This window comes from Delphinus delphis, chromosome 7 (assembly GCF_949987515.2).
Source record: "Delphinus delphis chromosome 7, mDelDel1.2, whole genome shotgun sequence".
In the NCBI taxonomy this organism is placed as follows: Eukaryota; Metazoa; Chordata; class Mammalia; order Artiodactyla; family Delphinidae; genus Delphinus; species Delphinus delphis.
In genome coordinates this window covers 63,747,480-63,763,290 of record NC_082689.1, presented here as the reverse complement: position 1 = coordinate 63,763,290, position 15,811 = coordinate 63,747,480, and the positions used below count along the sequence as shown (strand labels likewise).

General features: G+C 41.9%; 1 protein-coding gene across 1 annotated transcript in view; it reads right to left on the bottom strand.

Moving 5' to 3' along the window:
• The window catches only part of STK39 (serine/threonine kinase 39), a 309,660-nt gene that overhangs the window by 229,013 nt on the left and 64,836 nt on the right, over positions 1-15,811 (bottom strand). Inside the window, exon 3 of the mRNA XM_060016642.1 lies at positions 1,544-1,652. Within this exon, the coding sequence (XP_059872625.1) occupies positions 1,544-1,652 (109 nt within the window). The remainder of the gene's footprint in view (positions 1-1,543; positions 1,653-15,811) is intronic.

The following is a 15,811-nucleotide window of genomic DNA, read 5'->3' as shown; positions in this document are numbered from 1 at the left end:
AAAAGCCAGAGTCAGCACTCAAGGAAACAATAACTAATAGGATTGACAAGACTGGAAACAGAACCAAACTAAGCTCTCCCAGGCTCCCTACCGAGACCCACACAAGCAGACCCAAGGCGATTACAATGCCTTCGTCATCTCAGTGCAGGGCCTCTGCTGCATCCAAGACAGTTTCTCTAAAAAAAAAAATTTTTTTAATTGTGATGCTGCCTTGATTTAGCCTTAGCTGAACTGGGTCTGCAGATAAAAATGGGCTCCACCAAATAAACCCTGCACTGTCAGTTCTGGCTTCGTCCAGGTACCAACAAATGTTCTCCTCTACTCCTAACCATACTTCACGTCTCAGTAAGATGGATATACAGGAAGGGACGCCCTGCAAAGAGAACACCTGAGAGGTATGGGGATGCTGGGTATTAGGAAGGAATCCCTCGGGCTTTCTCAGCTCCAGTTTTCGGGTCTGTAAAATGAAGGTGATGATACTTGCAGCGCAGGGTAGCTTTTACGTGTCCAGATCCCAGCACTAACAGGCACGACGTGTGTGGCCTTGGGCAAGCAGCCTAACTCTCTTGAGCTCTGGTGTCCTTTCTGAAACACAGGGATCAGGGCACCTGCCATGCAATGGTGTTGTCCAGATTACAATGAAATAAAGTCAGTAAATCACCTGGCACAGGATCCAGCCACGGAGGAAGTGTTCAAGAAAATTAACCGTTATCATTATCCTCCCCTATCAAAGCGTGACGTTCAAAGATTAAAAGAGATAAAATACAGGAATGGGAAAGTGTCTTATAAATTTAATTGTCCGTGGCTTTTTTAACTTCCGTGATCTGAGGCTAGGCAGGCAAAGTTCCTTCACCTTCCCACATGCTTTCTTCATGAAATCCACAATCTAAAACTACACTGTCCAATACCATAGGCCACTGGCCACCTGAGGTTATTTAAATGTAAGCTAATTAAAATTGAATAGAAATTCAGTCCCTGGGTAACACTAGCCACATGTCAAATGTTTAAGAGCCACTAGTAGAAACTGGATAGCACAGCCGCAGAACATTTCCATCACCACGGACCTTTAGTAAACCACACTGAAATAACTCATTACAGTGTGTTAGAGACTTGAATAACGTTAAGAATGAAAGCTTTAAAGAGGAAGGATTGGTTAACTTTTCTAAAGAGAGTAAGGGGTGGCTACAGAGAGGATGGGGCCTTTTAGGACTTGGGCACATGGAGAAGGATAGACAGACATCTGGGGCTAAGTAACAACACAGAGACCTCAGAGGGCAGAAGGCATCTGGGGAGTCTCACCCACACCTGGAAGGCCGGGGTAAAAGAGGACACAGATATTCTACAAGTTAAGCTGAATTATGAAAGGCTCTGAATATCAATGTGAAGAAATCCGGACTTTACTCTCTAGGCAAAGAATAAACCAAGAAAACTTATAAATACGGGAGTAAGGGGATCAAATCTAAAGTCTTATTCAATATGCTGACTCGCACAAAAGGAAAAAAAGAAAACAAGCAAACAAACAAAAATGACAAAATCCACTTACCTCCACTTAGTAATTTCATGACCAGCCAAAGTTCATCTTTTACCACAAAAGAGGTGTAATAGGTCACTACGTTGGGATGGCTGCACTGACTCATGGCTTGAATTTCTTTCTATAAAAAAAGCAAAACATGACATGTACCATGGGGCGAAAATCAGGAAGCAAGACACAAGTGCATAGTTGAATATCTGGGTAACTTTCCTACTTAAAGCACACCTGGGCAAGGGGCTGCCTAAACCATTATTTCACAGAAACCACACGAGAACTAACTCTCTCACCCTCGTTATCAACTTGCTAGAATTAGGAAGGCCTCTACAGGAGACCCCAGAGCCCTGAGGACCAGCCACAGGACAGAGGAACTTCAGATCAGCACACAGCTCTACAACCCCCCCCAGCAGCCATATGTGATAAGTGCCTCCTACCTGAACCCAAAGCCTCGACAGAGAGATAAAAGACTGGTGAGCTATTAGGAGACCTGGGTCCTGGTGCCAACCTGAACCCTGGTGTTCCTCACTCATCCAAAAAGGGGCAACAAAACTGCTTGTTTCTGAGCACTGCTGTGATGGTACATGAAAAACTACCTATAAAAATGCTAGAGTACCATTTCCCAAACTATCTTCCATGGCAGATATTCCATCAAGGAAAAAAGCAAGGTGGGGGTGGGAGAGGCAGCTGGTAAAACGAAATAAGCTTGGGCAACATCAGATACTACATCTCAGTTTACAGGCGTCACGTCACAGGGTATGTTAGTACTGTCAAAGGCTCTGAGAAGTCCTGCAGTAGACAAACTGTCATAGTTGAATCCACAGGAACAATGCAGGAAAATAATGCTCTGTGGGTCACAGTTTAGAAAAAAGTTTTATCAAAAGACAAAACAACAAAGCTTTGAAACCAAACACATGGGCAACTTCAACAAGCCACAGTTTTCTGCAATACTCAAGCTCATGTTGGTTTTGGTTTGCTGTTTTATGTTACCGCCACATGACTCCTATAAAATGTCAGTGGAGGGCTTCCCTGGTGGCGCGGTGGTTGACAGTCCGCCTGCCGATGCTGGGGACACGGGTTCGTGCCCCGGTCCGGGAAGATCCCACATGCCGCGGAGCGGCTGGGCCCGTGAGCCATGGCCGCTGAGCCTGCACGTCCGGAGCCTGTGCTCCGCAACGGGAGAGGCCACAACAGTGAGAGGCCCACGTACCGCAAAAAAAAAAAAAAGTCAGTTGAATGCTAACCCTCAATCAAAGGTACCAGACCAGTGTAACTCACTTTCAAGGTGCTGACCAAAAGCCACAAGAATGACTAACCTAAGTCATCACAGAAACCTCACTTATGTCATTATGTATTTATGATGAAATAAAAGTATATCTGTGCATCCTGTAAATATTTTCAACAATGAGTGTCTACTTTGCATTAACTGAAAGTTGCCAACCAGAATATTCCAATTTGAGCTGCTATCTTTATATATCCAGTACTACTTTAATCCTCAAATTACTAAGGTGACCCTACATGTCAATTAACTTGGCCTAAATACCATGATATATAACACATATATACATCTTAATACATGCATTTATTTAGGTGCTTTTTATCATGGATAAACTTGTAAGAAAATCACTTATTTTTCTATTTTCCTTGCATTCTATGACAATACTTCCCCTTCATCATTTTCCTCATCCCCTTCACTGATCACAGGTTTTCTATATCTAACACTTTTCAATTCAGCATCTCCTGTCCTTTGAAGAAGATCTGAAACCTAAGGTCCAGTTTCCATCTGTTTCTGGTGTTAGGTTTTGATACCATAAGACGCTTCTGAAGGAGAAATGGAACGCTGACCAGCATTCCTATTTCAAGTGGCTAGCATCTGCTCGGTGTGGGGATGGCCCACTTTGAAGGCCTGCAGCTCTATGTAGGGTCCAGTTTAAACAGATGCCCCCGTTATTCACAGAAATGAGAATAATGTGTCTTCCAAGTGTGTGCGCTCTGCATTCTCACCATTTTATATCCGATGTAAATGAATGCCTTTCTAGCTCTCTAACACCAAACTTTTAAATCATTAAAGCATACAATCAACAACCGGTGCTCATATGAAAGGAAATTCTTTTGCATGGAAGCAAAGCCGGGTCAGAGTCTGGAAAAAGACGTTTTTTTTAGACCTTTGCATTTAGATGGCCAGTATCCCTTCCTACCTAGAGGATCAGATTCTCTGAGATGATGGCAGTGAGCTACTCTGTGTGTGTGTGTGTGTGTGTGGGGGGGGGGGGGGGGGGAGAGAGAGAGAGAGAGAGAAACTCTTTTAATTAACCTATGGAGAAACTGTTTTAGATAGCCTATGGATGTAACTTATCAAATTCTATTCCTTCAAATTTCAGGGCCTTAGAGGTACCAGCTGGATATTTAAAAGTCCTGAGGATTAAAAAAAAGAAGAGACACAGATACTACCACTACTAATATACCCCTATGAGCAGAGTAAGGGCAGATCAAAGAAGAGGTGGGTCCTGAGAAGAGAGGTGGGACTTGCATCAGTCTGACCACTCATAATCTCACTGCCCTCTTCACCGCTTGGCCAGGAGTCCATATCCCCCACTCCTACACCACCTATTCTACCACACAGCCTTTCCATGCAGTAGAGCCTCTAATGTGTAATGACAGGATGAAACTTGCCTTAGGGAAAAACACCGGTCACTCTGCCTTGGGATATGACCTGTGCTACCACTGAACCCCCATATTAAGTGATATTTCCACAAACGGGGTAGAAATACACTTTTAAAAAGGAAGAAATAGGTGTTATACTGGCCTATCCAACCCTTAAATTAATTTATATATAAACCTTTTGCTTAGTTGCCTTTTACAGAGATACAAAATTTTTATACAGTTTCCCCTTGAACAACGTAGGGGATGCCGACCCTTCGTTCATCAAAAATCCTCCCTAGGTATCCAAGGTTTCATTCCTCCATGTCCTCAGATTCAACCAACCATAGTCATGTAGTACTATAGTATTCACTATTGAAGAAAACAAGTATAAGAGGACCTCCACAGTTCAAACCTGCATTGTTCAGGGGTCAAATGTATTTATAATTTTGCTGTGCTCTGCATGTTTGTGTCCCTACAAAATTCCTAAGCTGATGGTATTAGGAAGTGGGGCCTTTGGGAGGTGATTAGGTCACGAGGGTGGAGCCTTCAAAAATGAGATTAGTGCCCTTATAAAAGAGACCTCAGAGAGCCAGCTCACCCCTTCCACCACATGAGGAAGCAGAGAGAAGTCTGCAGCCTGAAAGAGGACCCCCACCCAGCCAAGACAATTATGTATACATATATATATATATATATATATATATATATATATTTTTTTTTCCCCCCCGTACATGGGAAACTCACCGCTGCGGCCTCTCCCGTTGTGGAGCACAGGCTCCGGACGCGCAGGCCCAGCGGCCATGGCCCACGGGCCCAGCCACTCTGCGGCACGTGGGATTCTCCCGGACCGGGGCATGAACGCGCGTCCCCTGCATCAGCAGGCAAACTCTCAACCACTGCGCCACCACGGAAGCCCCTTATATATTTTTTATAACTTGAAAAATATAACTATTACTTGAGTCAAATATTCTTTCTACAGAACTACTCTCCCCATTTCCTTTCAACAGTGATGATGGTTGCTGTATGAATCCTTTCTTGGTAACAGCCTATCAACTAAATTATCCAAGCTTTTCCCAGTGCCTTAACTTTACCCACATGGGTAGGCAAAGCCATTTACCCCCAAACATACTCATCCCTTCCATCCCTAAAAGTAACCAAAGTATCACCCAAAGATGAATAAATGGATGAAAAAAGAATTCTTTTTATCCAATTCTTCCTACAGAATAGCTGGGTTCCAACACTCTATTCCCTCAATTAGGACACAATCTACGGAAGATGTGTGACTTAGAGCAGCGCTGCTCAAACCTGAATGTGCAAACAGATCACCTGCAGACCTTGTGAGAATGCATATTCTGATCCAGTAGGTCTGGGGTGGGGGCTGAGATTATGCATCTCTAAGAGGCTTCTAACTGATGCTGATGCTTCAGGTCCAGAAACCAGACTTTGAGTGACAAAGTGGCAGAAGGCAGGCAGACAGGCCCTCGGGTGGCGGGGATGTGAAAGGAAGGAGCACAGACGACTGGCTGCAACCCAGGCCCCAGGGTTGGAAAGAAGGGTAGGAGAACAGGCCCGGTGGCGAGGCCTAGCTGAGTGAGACCTCGTGAAAGGGGTAGGAGGCAAAGCTGGAAATGTGGGAGATCGTGGGATTAAAGTGGTTTGAATTTCACAACTACGGGAAAGGGTAAAAAATTCAAAGCGAGAGAAAAACATGAGGTCAAAGTTGGAAGAACTCACAGAACTCTGAAACCCAGGCAACACATTTGCCAAAACTATAGTCAAGGAATGTAACACAGTGGCTCCCTTGGAAGTCTAGTGAAATCTGACTCAGACATGTCATCAAGTGCCAAACCAAGCCACAGCACGGTACTTAAGCTTCCCAGTGGCTTGAAGAGCTGGATCGGCTCTTGCAGCTTCACCTGAAACGCAGTACAAGTGAAATTTCACAAGAGTGGGAAAAGCGACCTAAAATGGGGCAGCGAGTAAAAACCCTTTCCACCTGCTAACACCAAAGTGGCAGCCACAGCAGCATCTCTGCTGGGAGCGATGTGGGCTGAAGGCAGATCAAAGAGGGACACCCACACACTGCTGCTGGCCCAGCCCGGATGAATTCGCCGAAACAGGACATGACACATCCCTCTTATATGGGACAAACTAGGTTTGGCTGCACAAAAAAACATAAAGCGTCCTACCCTGAAAATGTGATGAGCTGGGAGGAAAAAAACTACCCCCAAAAACTGGTAAGTTTTTTTGTTTTGGTTTGGTTTTTTTGCGGTAGGCAGGCCTCTCACCGCCGCAGCCCCTCCTGTTGCGGAGCACAGGCTCCGGACGCGCAGGCCCAACGGCCATGGCCCACGGGCCCAGCCGCTCCGCGGCACGTGGGATCCTCCCGGACCGGGGCATGAACCCGCGTCCCCTGCGTCGGCAGGCGGACTCTCAACCACTGCGCCACCAGGGAAGCCGGGAAAGTTTTAAATTTAAAAAAAAAAAAAACAAAACTGTGTTTAAATATTTATGAGCAACTTTCTACTATTGTTATATGGCCTTTGTCTAACCATCCCCCCCCAAAATTTTTTTCTCCTATTACTATTACTGAGAATAAGCAGGAACCATGATTAACAGGGATGTGAGCCAGCAGGAGCCACTTCGGAAGGGCTGCACTCTAAGACACAGCTGGCTTGGAAGCTTGGCTTTGCCACTGACCACAGCCTGATTACCTGCGCAGGTCATCCAGCATCTCTGAGCCTCAGAATCCTTTTCTGTAATACAAGCTTAATAATGCCATCTACACAGGACTGTTGTGAAATAAGCAAAATGAGATCTATACAACTCCCTGCAGAAGGCCTAGCACATGACAGGAAGGTTGAAAGTCAGTCCCTCGATGTCTCAGTTCCTTCTTTGTGTGTGAGCATACCCACGCTGATCACTAACCCCATGTGTCCCACGTTCCCGACTGAAGTCTCAGAGGCACAGAGACAGCCCTTAGCGGCAGCCCTCACCCTTCCCCACAGAAACGTCACATAATGAACATGCTCTGCGCCCTGCTGGCTCAAGGAGTGTCCTGTAACACGTGTCCAGGTCATCGGGCCATGAGTTTTTCGCTTCATTCCTAACTCTACAACATCCTCAACTGTGTTTTCCCTTAGTATCTCATCCTGTGTTTAATTTCTACCACCTTATCATACTTCATGTATCTAGTATGCTGCCTCAAACGCTTTTGAAATTAAGAAGTCTAAACAGATTATGCAAAGCTTTCAGAACAAAGAGAAACAAAAAAGAGCTTGGAGACAGAAGAATTAGGAAAAAGTTAAAGTCTAGTTTCTGTTGTCCTGAAGACGATGCGATTCACAAAGTGCTAAAAGGAAAGAGATTTAAATGGATCCTGAATTCAAAAGAGTAAACTATACTTAACCAAATTAGCATATTTTAATACCTTAGCTAAATCTTAAATAAATTCTTCTTTATCTGATACTGGTGGCAAAATATCCTACTCAGCCTTGGTTGAGAAGTCACACCCACCCAAGTTCCAACATCACGTGCAGTTAAATCTGAGGAGGTGCTACTTCTAACTTTATTCTGAAGTACTTGTTCTCAACCTTGGCTGCCTCGGGAGCTTTAAAAAATACCAATGCCTGGATCTCAGCCCCAGAGACACTGATGTAAAATTGGTTTACGACACAGCCTGGGAATGAAATTTTTCAAAAGCTCCCAGGTGATTCTACTGTGTAGCGAAGGCTGAGAAGCGCTGCTTTCCAGCTAAGCACTGAGATGCATTCATTCTTTCAATGAAATGCTGAGAGAAACATCTACCTCCCAAGCACATTTCCACACTGCAACTTAATCTAAAAAGGAAAAATAAATATATGACCCACAAATACTATCAAATAAAACGTATATTTCCAAATGCAAGAGATAACCAAATACATCTTTAAAATGTATGCAACACCCTCCAAGCATCTAAAGAATTCCTTAAATGATATGAGGGTCACCGCGTTAATTGAAAACTTTTCAGAAAGTCGTCGTCAGGCTTGCACTTCCATAACATCAGCATCATTATGAAGGGTAAGCTCATCAACATTCATAAGTAACCCAATACTGTAAGTAGCTGAATTTTTTTTTAAGAAAAAGAAAAAAAAAACCCATAAACTTCAATGATTTCAAATGTCAGCCAAGAACTGGAAGGAAAAGATGACAAAGCTCTCCTAAGAGCACTGTATTTTTTGGACTGTCATTTTCAATCATGAGAAATGTCATTGTGAGGGTTTTTTAATTACAAAAAATTAAATGCCACATATGCAGCAAACTTCTGCCTCTTTTAAAATAAGAGTACCAATAGGAAAAAACCTACTCAAGGAAGAGTTAAGTCAAATATTCTGACCTGTACTATTTATGAGTAAATCAACCAATGTCCCTCACCAGTTAGTTTTATAATTATTTTCATATGATTTGGTATCTGTCTATCCAAGTACAGTCCAGATGAAGACAGGATTAGAAATGGGGGAAGTCTAGATGTTTTGAAGACAGGGAAACACTTGTAAGAAATTAGGAAAAGGGAAACAAATTTTGTGATAGCCTTAATCAGTGTTTGTGGAGAAGTATTTAAAACTAGAGAGAGCAGTTGTAAAAGGTAAAGTATCAGGGGAGCTGGAGGTAGGTCTGGAAAATCCCTTGAAATCAGCAGAGAAATCACAATGGGTAAACATCTACTTCCGACAGAACAGAATGCCCATCCCAGGGCCTATCTGCTTGGTTATGAATGATGGTCATTCTGCAAAAACTGCTCCCCAAAAGACTAAAGAATTTTGCTTGGAAATGAAAAAGTCGCCGCCATAGTTATTTTTCACCAAGAGAAAATAACTCTTTCCAAGGAGAGGAAAGAAAGCAAAGAGTAAAGGAGTGATGTGCAAAGTTCAATGGGGAAGAACCATTTTCTTTCAGAGTTGGCTGAAAAAGTTCTTCAGCAAACAGTAACAAGGATGCCTTATGGGTTCTGCAAGCTCTTAAGCTGGCCATCAGGAATCTGAATCAGACTCAGCTGTCAAGAACTGCTATCTGATCATTTAACTGTCCATGATTGGGTATACTGGGGGAAAAAAAGTCGAAGACTTCGTTAAAAACAGAAACACGAAGCATCTTTCTTGTCAGCCAATTAATGCTGCTAGAAACCTCCAGGCCAGTTTTCAGCACTGCTGCTATTTTTGCCTTCATCACCGAAGGATAAGAGTGCGAGGTGAAACGTGTGTTTCTTTTTTGCAGCCTCCCGTGTCCCACGCCTGGGTATGATCTGCAGTCTGGGGTTCTGCCAGGGAACAGAGGCAGAAACCCCGCTGAACACTCTTCAGGCTTCTCCCTGTTTCCGAGTCCTTCTTTTTCAGAGTCAGCTTAATTAATTGTGGAAATATAATCAAACCAAAATAAGAAAGACAATAACATAGGAAAGAACAGAACCATCTGTCTCAACCCAAGCAATAACATTTTCCAGAAGTTTATGAGGATGGCAAAAGTGAAGTATTAAAAAAAAAAAAAAAAAGATGTAACTGAAGTTGTATTCATTCAATCTGGGAATGTTTTCCCCGTTTTCTCCTACTCTGAAAATGAGTATGTACTGGGTCTCTCTGTTACCAAGCACATGTAAGTCCAGAAACCTGAGGGGCCTTGAAATGTTAATTTCTGTTTACATTTTGAAAAAAAAAAAAAGAGAGAGATGTTAAACATTTTAGCAAGCCATTTCTAACAAATGTATAAGAATACTTAAAAGTAAATTCAATTAGGATATTTAATTATTATCTGGATCTGCTATGATATAACTTTTAAATTTAACGTTCCAAAAAGAAAATTATTTTTCTCCAGCCAAATTATACATATTCCTAAGCTAATGTAACTTTAGAGCTGTAAAAATAAGTTACTTTTGCATATGTGATATTCTCTAATTTCTTAAAAATGGTACGTCCTGGGCTTCCCTGGTGGCGCAGTGGTTGAGAGTCCGCCTGCCGATGCAGGGGACACGGGTTCATGCCCCAGTCCGGGAAGATCCCACATGCCGCTCCCGTGAGCCATGGCCGCTGAGCCTGCGCGTCCGGAGCCTGTGCTCCGCAACGGGAGAGGCCGCAGCAGTGAGAGGCCCGCATACCGCAAAAAACAAAACAAAACAAAACAAAACAAAATGGTACGTCCTCAAATTATCCAAAAGTTTCTCATTTCTAATTCTGCCCTCAATTGGACTATACTTGGGTAAGCACAAACATCAAATCATATGAAAATAATTACAAAGCCAAGTGGCAAGGGACAAATGACACTATAAAATGTAATACTTGAGACTGAAATGCTCAAAATAGTACTACACTCAGTGAAGTAGGCTTATATTTTAACGCTATACCCTTGGAACAAAAGATTCTACAAGAAATAGCCAAATGCAATTTATTACCACATATCACAAGGGATGTGCTGGGATATGAATAATTAATTTACTAATTAGAAAGTTCTTCAGTTCAAAAAGAATGTAAAGTACTTTCACTGACACAACAGAGAAAACACATACATTATAGCTTCCAGCTTTTTAAGCTGATGTCCTCAAACTGGTATAAATTTTTTTCTATAATAAACAAGATTTGCAAAAGTATTAACACAATTACAGAGATTGGGTTAAAATGCACCAGAAGAAATTTTCTTCTTCATTTTTTAAAATCTCAATTAAAAGGGAAAAAACGCCTTCTGACTAGAGGAACTGCTTAGAGGTCCCCAAATACTATAATTTAATTTTAAAAGGAAGAGAGAAGCCTGTGTCAGATAATAAGAGATAACTATTCTCTCAAATGACCATTGGGCAAAGTCAATATCTAGAGCTTTATTCTCTAAAATAACCTACAAATCATAGCTAATTCATTCCTCTAAAGAAATGGAAGGAAAGTATGGAAGGAGTGAGGGGGAAAAGGTAAAGGGTCAGGGGTAGAGAAAGGGGAGTACAGAGGGAACTGCAGATCAAGAGAAAAGCAAAATAATTAATAAAATAGGGACTTCCCTAGGGGCGCAGTGGTTAAGAATCCACCTGCCAATGCAGGTGACACAGGTTCGGGCCCTGGGCTGGGAAGATCCCACATGTTGCGGAGCAACTAAGCCCATGTGCCACAACTACTGATCCTGCACTCCAGAGCCTGTGAGCTACAACTACTGAGCCCACGTGCCACAGCTACTGAAGCCCACGTGCCTAGAGTCTGTGCTCCACAACAAGAAAAGCCACTGCAATCAGAAGCCCGCGCCGGGCGGCGGGAGGAGAAAGAAAGAAATTTATTAAAAAATAAATATATAAATAAAATAGCACTATAGCAGAAAGCAAAATGAGCAGGGCTTCGTTCTGAGCAATGTAAGCACGATTTACTTACAAATACTGTCAGTGAGAGCAAAATATCTTTATAAGATGATACAGGAAGAGAAGGGCAAATGCTAGAGTTGTTCTATTTCAAGACAGAAATTTTTTCATTATGTACATAGGAGAAACAGATGGCCCTCTGTGTACCCAAATCTACGAATTTATGGTGAATTTTTACCGTTACACCACAACACTGGAGTGACTTGACACTATCCTGAATTATAAAGCATCCTGAATTATAAAGCATAATTTGCTAGTAATTAGTGTTTCTATTTAAATGATTTTAAAAGGGGATTTCATTAAAAGAATTAATTTTTAAATACACAGAATCATAGAACTTTTGGTGGTGAAAATAAATTTTTGCCTTCGAGTATACTTCCTTATTGAACAAATGAGGAGACTGTGCACCAGAAGTGAAAGTGATTCATCCCAAGTCCAGGACCCAAGTGGAGAATGCAGGCCCTCTGACCCAGGAAGCAATCTTCCCTCTACCACAAATTGCAGCATTCATCACTGGTGCATAGGTGTTTTTTAAGAAATAAGCACTTTGTCCAAGTCCAGGGCCATGGTTTTTCCTACACGTAAAGCACTCCTGCCCCTAAGAATTAAACTGTAAGATTTGATAGCACTGATGTATATTAAAGAATGAGAAAATGGTACTGAGTTTTCTGTGACTCAGTACCAAGGACAGACTAAAAATATGAGAATTCTAGTCTAGAGAAAAAAAATTGAGAAGGATATGATTAAAATCTAAAAATCATAAAGTCAAGTGAGATGATGACCCGAAATGGTCAACAATCCCTGGGTAGAACTAAAGGAGAGTGTGCCCTGAAGGCTGAAAAAAGTGGGATTTAGGATAAATAAAAGGAAGGACTGTGTCACATTTATGGAATTCACTGTCACCTGGTTTAACAGAGACTGAAAAAGATAGATGACTTCAGAAAAGTCATCTGACCATGGAATAAATTCTCCACCCACGTAATAAATTTTAACGGAAGCCAAGTGTGCCCTCGAGTAGCATCCCTAACCTTTGAGGTTGACCACAAACCAGAGAACCAAGGCCTTTCAAGAAACCTCGAGGCCATCTTCAACAAGAATATACTAGTCTGCATGACGGTGGGTCAGACCCACTTAGCAAGCCTTAAGTTCCTACTGGAAAGCAAGAACTTCCTCAATGGAGTACACATTAGAGAATCTATCAATCTGCTAACCCATTTCTAGACAAATAAAGAGGAACTCTGCAGAAAGATATTCCTAGCTCAAACATCTCACCAACCCAGTACCAAAATGAAGAGACTCACTGGCCAGTCCCTGGGCTCCACAACAAAAAAGACCCCTCTTTGCTTTCCCACCATCTAGCTCAGTGCCTACCATCTAGCAGGGTTTTAATAACTATGGAGTGAACAAATTCTGCTCTAAAACTATATCTTCCAGAGGGTGTTAAGCTAATTATAATTAGTCATTTTTAACACTGTGGGATTAACAAAATATGGGGTTAACAACAAACATGGGATGAACAACTCTCAGAAATTATCAAAGTATCTAGGTTGGGATGGTTAAGAATATAGAACAGACCAGTAAAACCCCTTGGCTCCTGGAAAATTAACCACCAAGATCATCAAACCTAGCAAGATTAGGATGTATAAGCCAAAGTCAAAAACACATAAGAAAATTCAAAACAATGCATAGAAAAATAATTAGTTTAGACTGAGTAGGTTAAATGCTACTCATGTGATGCCAAGGAAAACATTTACTCTAGGATGTTCTAATCTAATTGTTAAAATGAAATGAATTTTTAGTGAGCGTATACCTTTGTCCTCTCATGTATATACCCCAAACTCATCCTTTTTACGGGCCTAAGCACAATGGAGAAACTCAAGTATTCACCAAATAAATTAGTATCTCTGAGGATATTACAGTACTTATTTCAACAGCATAAATTTTATTTAAATTACCAATTGTTTAGCACCAGTGATCTCACTGAACATTTCTCTTCCTCCCTTCATTCTCAGAGAAGATGACACCGTGATTATTACTTTGCTTCAGAAATCATGATACTGCAATTAAAAAATAAATTTAAAAAAAGGAAAAGAAATCATGACCACTCGAATCTTCTTCAGTCAAACCTCGAACAAACTCTATGACCATGGAAAACTCGGACAGCCTCCATCACATAAAGAAGCAGAGTCCAGGGTCAGTTTTCCAAAACTGTTCTCTGCCATCACACCCAACCTCCATGGGTAAATCCCACCTATGGGAGTCAGGGCAGCGGGGTAGGGACAGGGCAGACAGTAGGGGTGGGAGGTGAGAGTTTCAACAGGGGAGGCAGCTGTTCCTGTAGCCAGCAAATAGCTGATAACTGTGACTTCTATAACATAACACTCCCACAAGATAAGGATTCCAGCGGCCATTGTTTCTTCTAAGGACAATGGTTTCCAGTCAACACAGGGGACAGTTTGTGAAATGACACAAGGCACTGACCTGTATATAATACACACACACACAGAATTAAAGGATTATTAGGATACCGGATGTCCAAACACTGCCAAAATGTGAACCCACAGAGATAATAAAAGCGCGAGCAGCAGCAGGATTAGAAATCGAAAAGGATTACAGCAACTTTGCGCCACACAATCACGGGCCGATAGCTGGGCTACAGAAGCCTGACAACTTTAGGCAGCCTGTACTGTAAATTCCATTTCTTTTTGTTTGCAAAGGACCTGGGAGTTTTGTGTCCTAAACAACCAGAGCCATTCTCCCCATCCCTAGAAATAGCAAGACATCGAAAGGTCAAAGGTTCAAAATTAAGGAAAGATCAGAGCAACAAATCAATACATCTTTTAAAATGAAAAACAGATAATTATGCACATACACTATACTCCATTAACACAACATGGGCATTGCTGGGACGGGGGTGCAGGGGGGGAAGAATGAAAGAAATAAGTTAACTGCTAATAAGCAAACTTGTAAATCTTAAGACCTCAGATTAATGGAGCCAAGCACAAAGCCATAAGAGCACCAGTCCTCACACTGACAGCTCTGGCTAAATTACGAGCAACTCCAAATGACACAGCTATGGTTCCTGGTGCCGGGGTAATAGAGAAAATGGCCCGGAATGATAGTCTCTCCCTCATGCCTCCATTAGGACCCTTACACAGCTATCATCGCTGGCAGCCGACTGCTGGTAAGAAGTCAGCAAGGGGAAAACACGGAAGCTTTGGGCAACTGACAGCTTGGTAGGAACCAGAGACCAAAGCATCAGCCCAGCAGGCTGCTTTCAGAGCTGTCAGATACAAGTACACACAAGCCTTACACATATTCTGTATAAATATTCTGCTGGTGGTAAAAAGATGGCTGTGAGACCTCCAACAGAACACCACGATCAAATACAACTGTCATGGGCAAAGTTGTCATGGCCAAGAGTGCTATTTCCAAATAGGGCATAAGTATAAATGTATACTCCAAGGTTTTTTAAAAATTAATGTGTACTTTGTATAGCCACAGAACTTGAGGACTCCTAATGGGATCTTAGAGATCTTGGGATTCAGCTCTTTTTAAAGCGTGCAGAACCGTTAGGTAACTTGACGAAAACTGAAAAACAAGTTAGTGGCGAAAGCAGGACACAGCTCTCTCCACAGTTTGTTTAAAGCTTTTTCCACTCCGGAAAGTGATCTTGAAAACTGGTCCGATGACAAAGGCACAATTTTATTGGTCACCGTGATAACAAGCAACAGAAGTATGCAGTAATAATTTCAGTAAGAGCAAAGCACAGTTGAAATTTCGAAGAGAGTAAAAGCCTTAAATATATGCAAAAAAAAAAAAGTTTTTTTTTTTTGGAAATTAACATTAAGTTGTGGAAGGCCTTCCTTTAATCTGAGGTTTAGAAGGCAATCTGCTGCTTCAATCCCAGTGAAAACTATGCTTTGTGTAGTCCAATTTGAAATGTAAGACCAAATAGATCTGGAAAAGTACAGCTTTATCCTAGTACTTAATTTATACTATAGTTGTGTACTGTAATTATGCCTGAAGTAAAAGCTATATTCTGAGTAAAGACAAAAAAGCTCTTGTTAATGACATTCCATTCCCCCAATGTAGGCTTTAACAAAAGGCTTCTTCATCGGGAGCCAACTGTCATTACACTTGGTAGCGTGTATGGAGCTATTGGACTAATATTTGTCCTGGGATTAGTGCTGGGATAACCAATCAGTTAACTCCTCCACTGCAGTATTCTATTATCCTCAAATAAACGACCAAAAGGAAAAAAAAGAAAATTGGCAGGT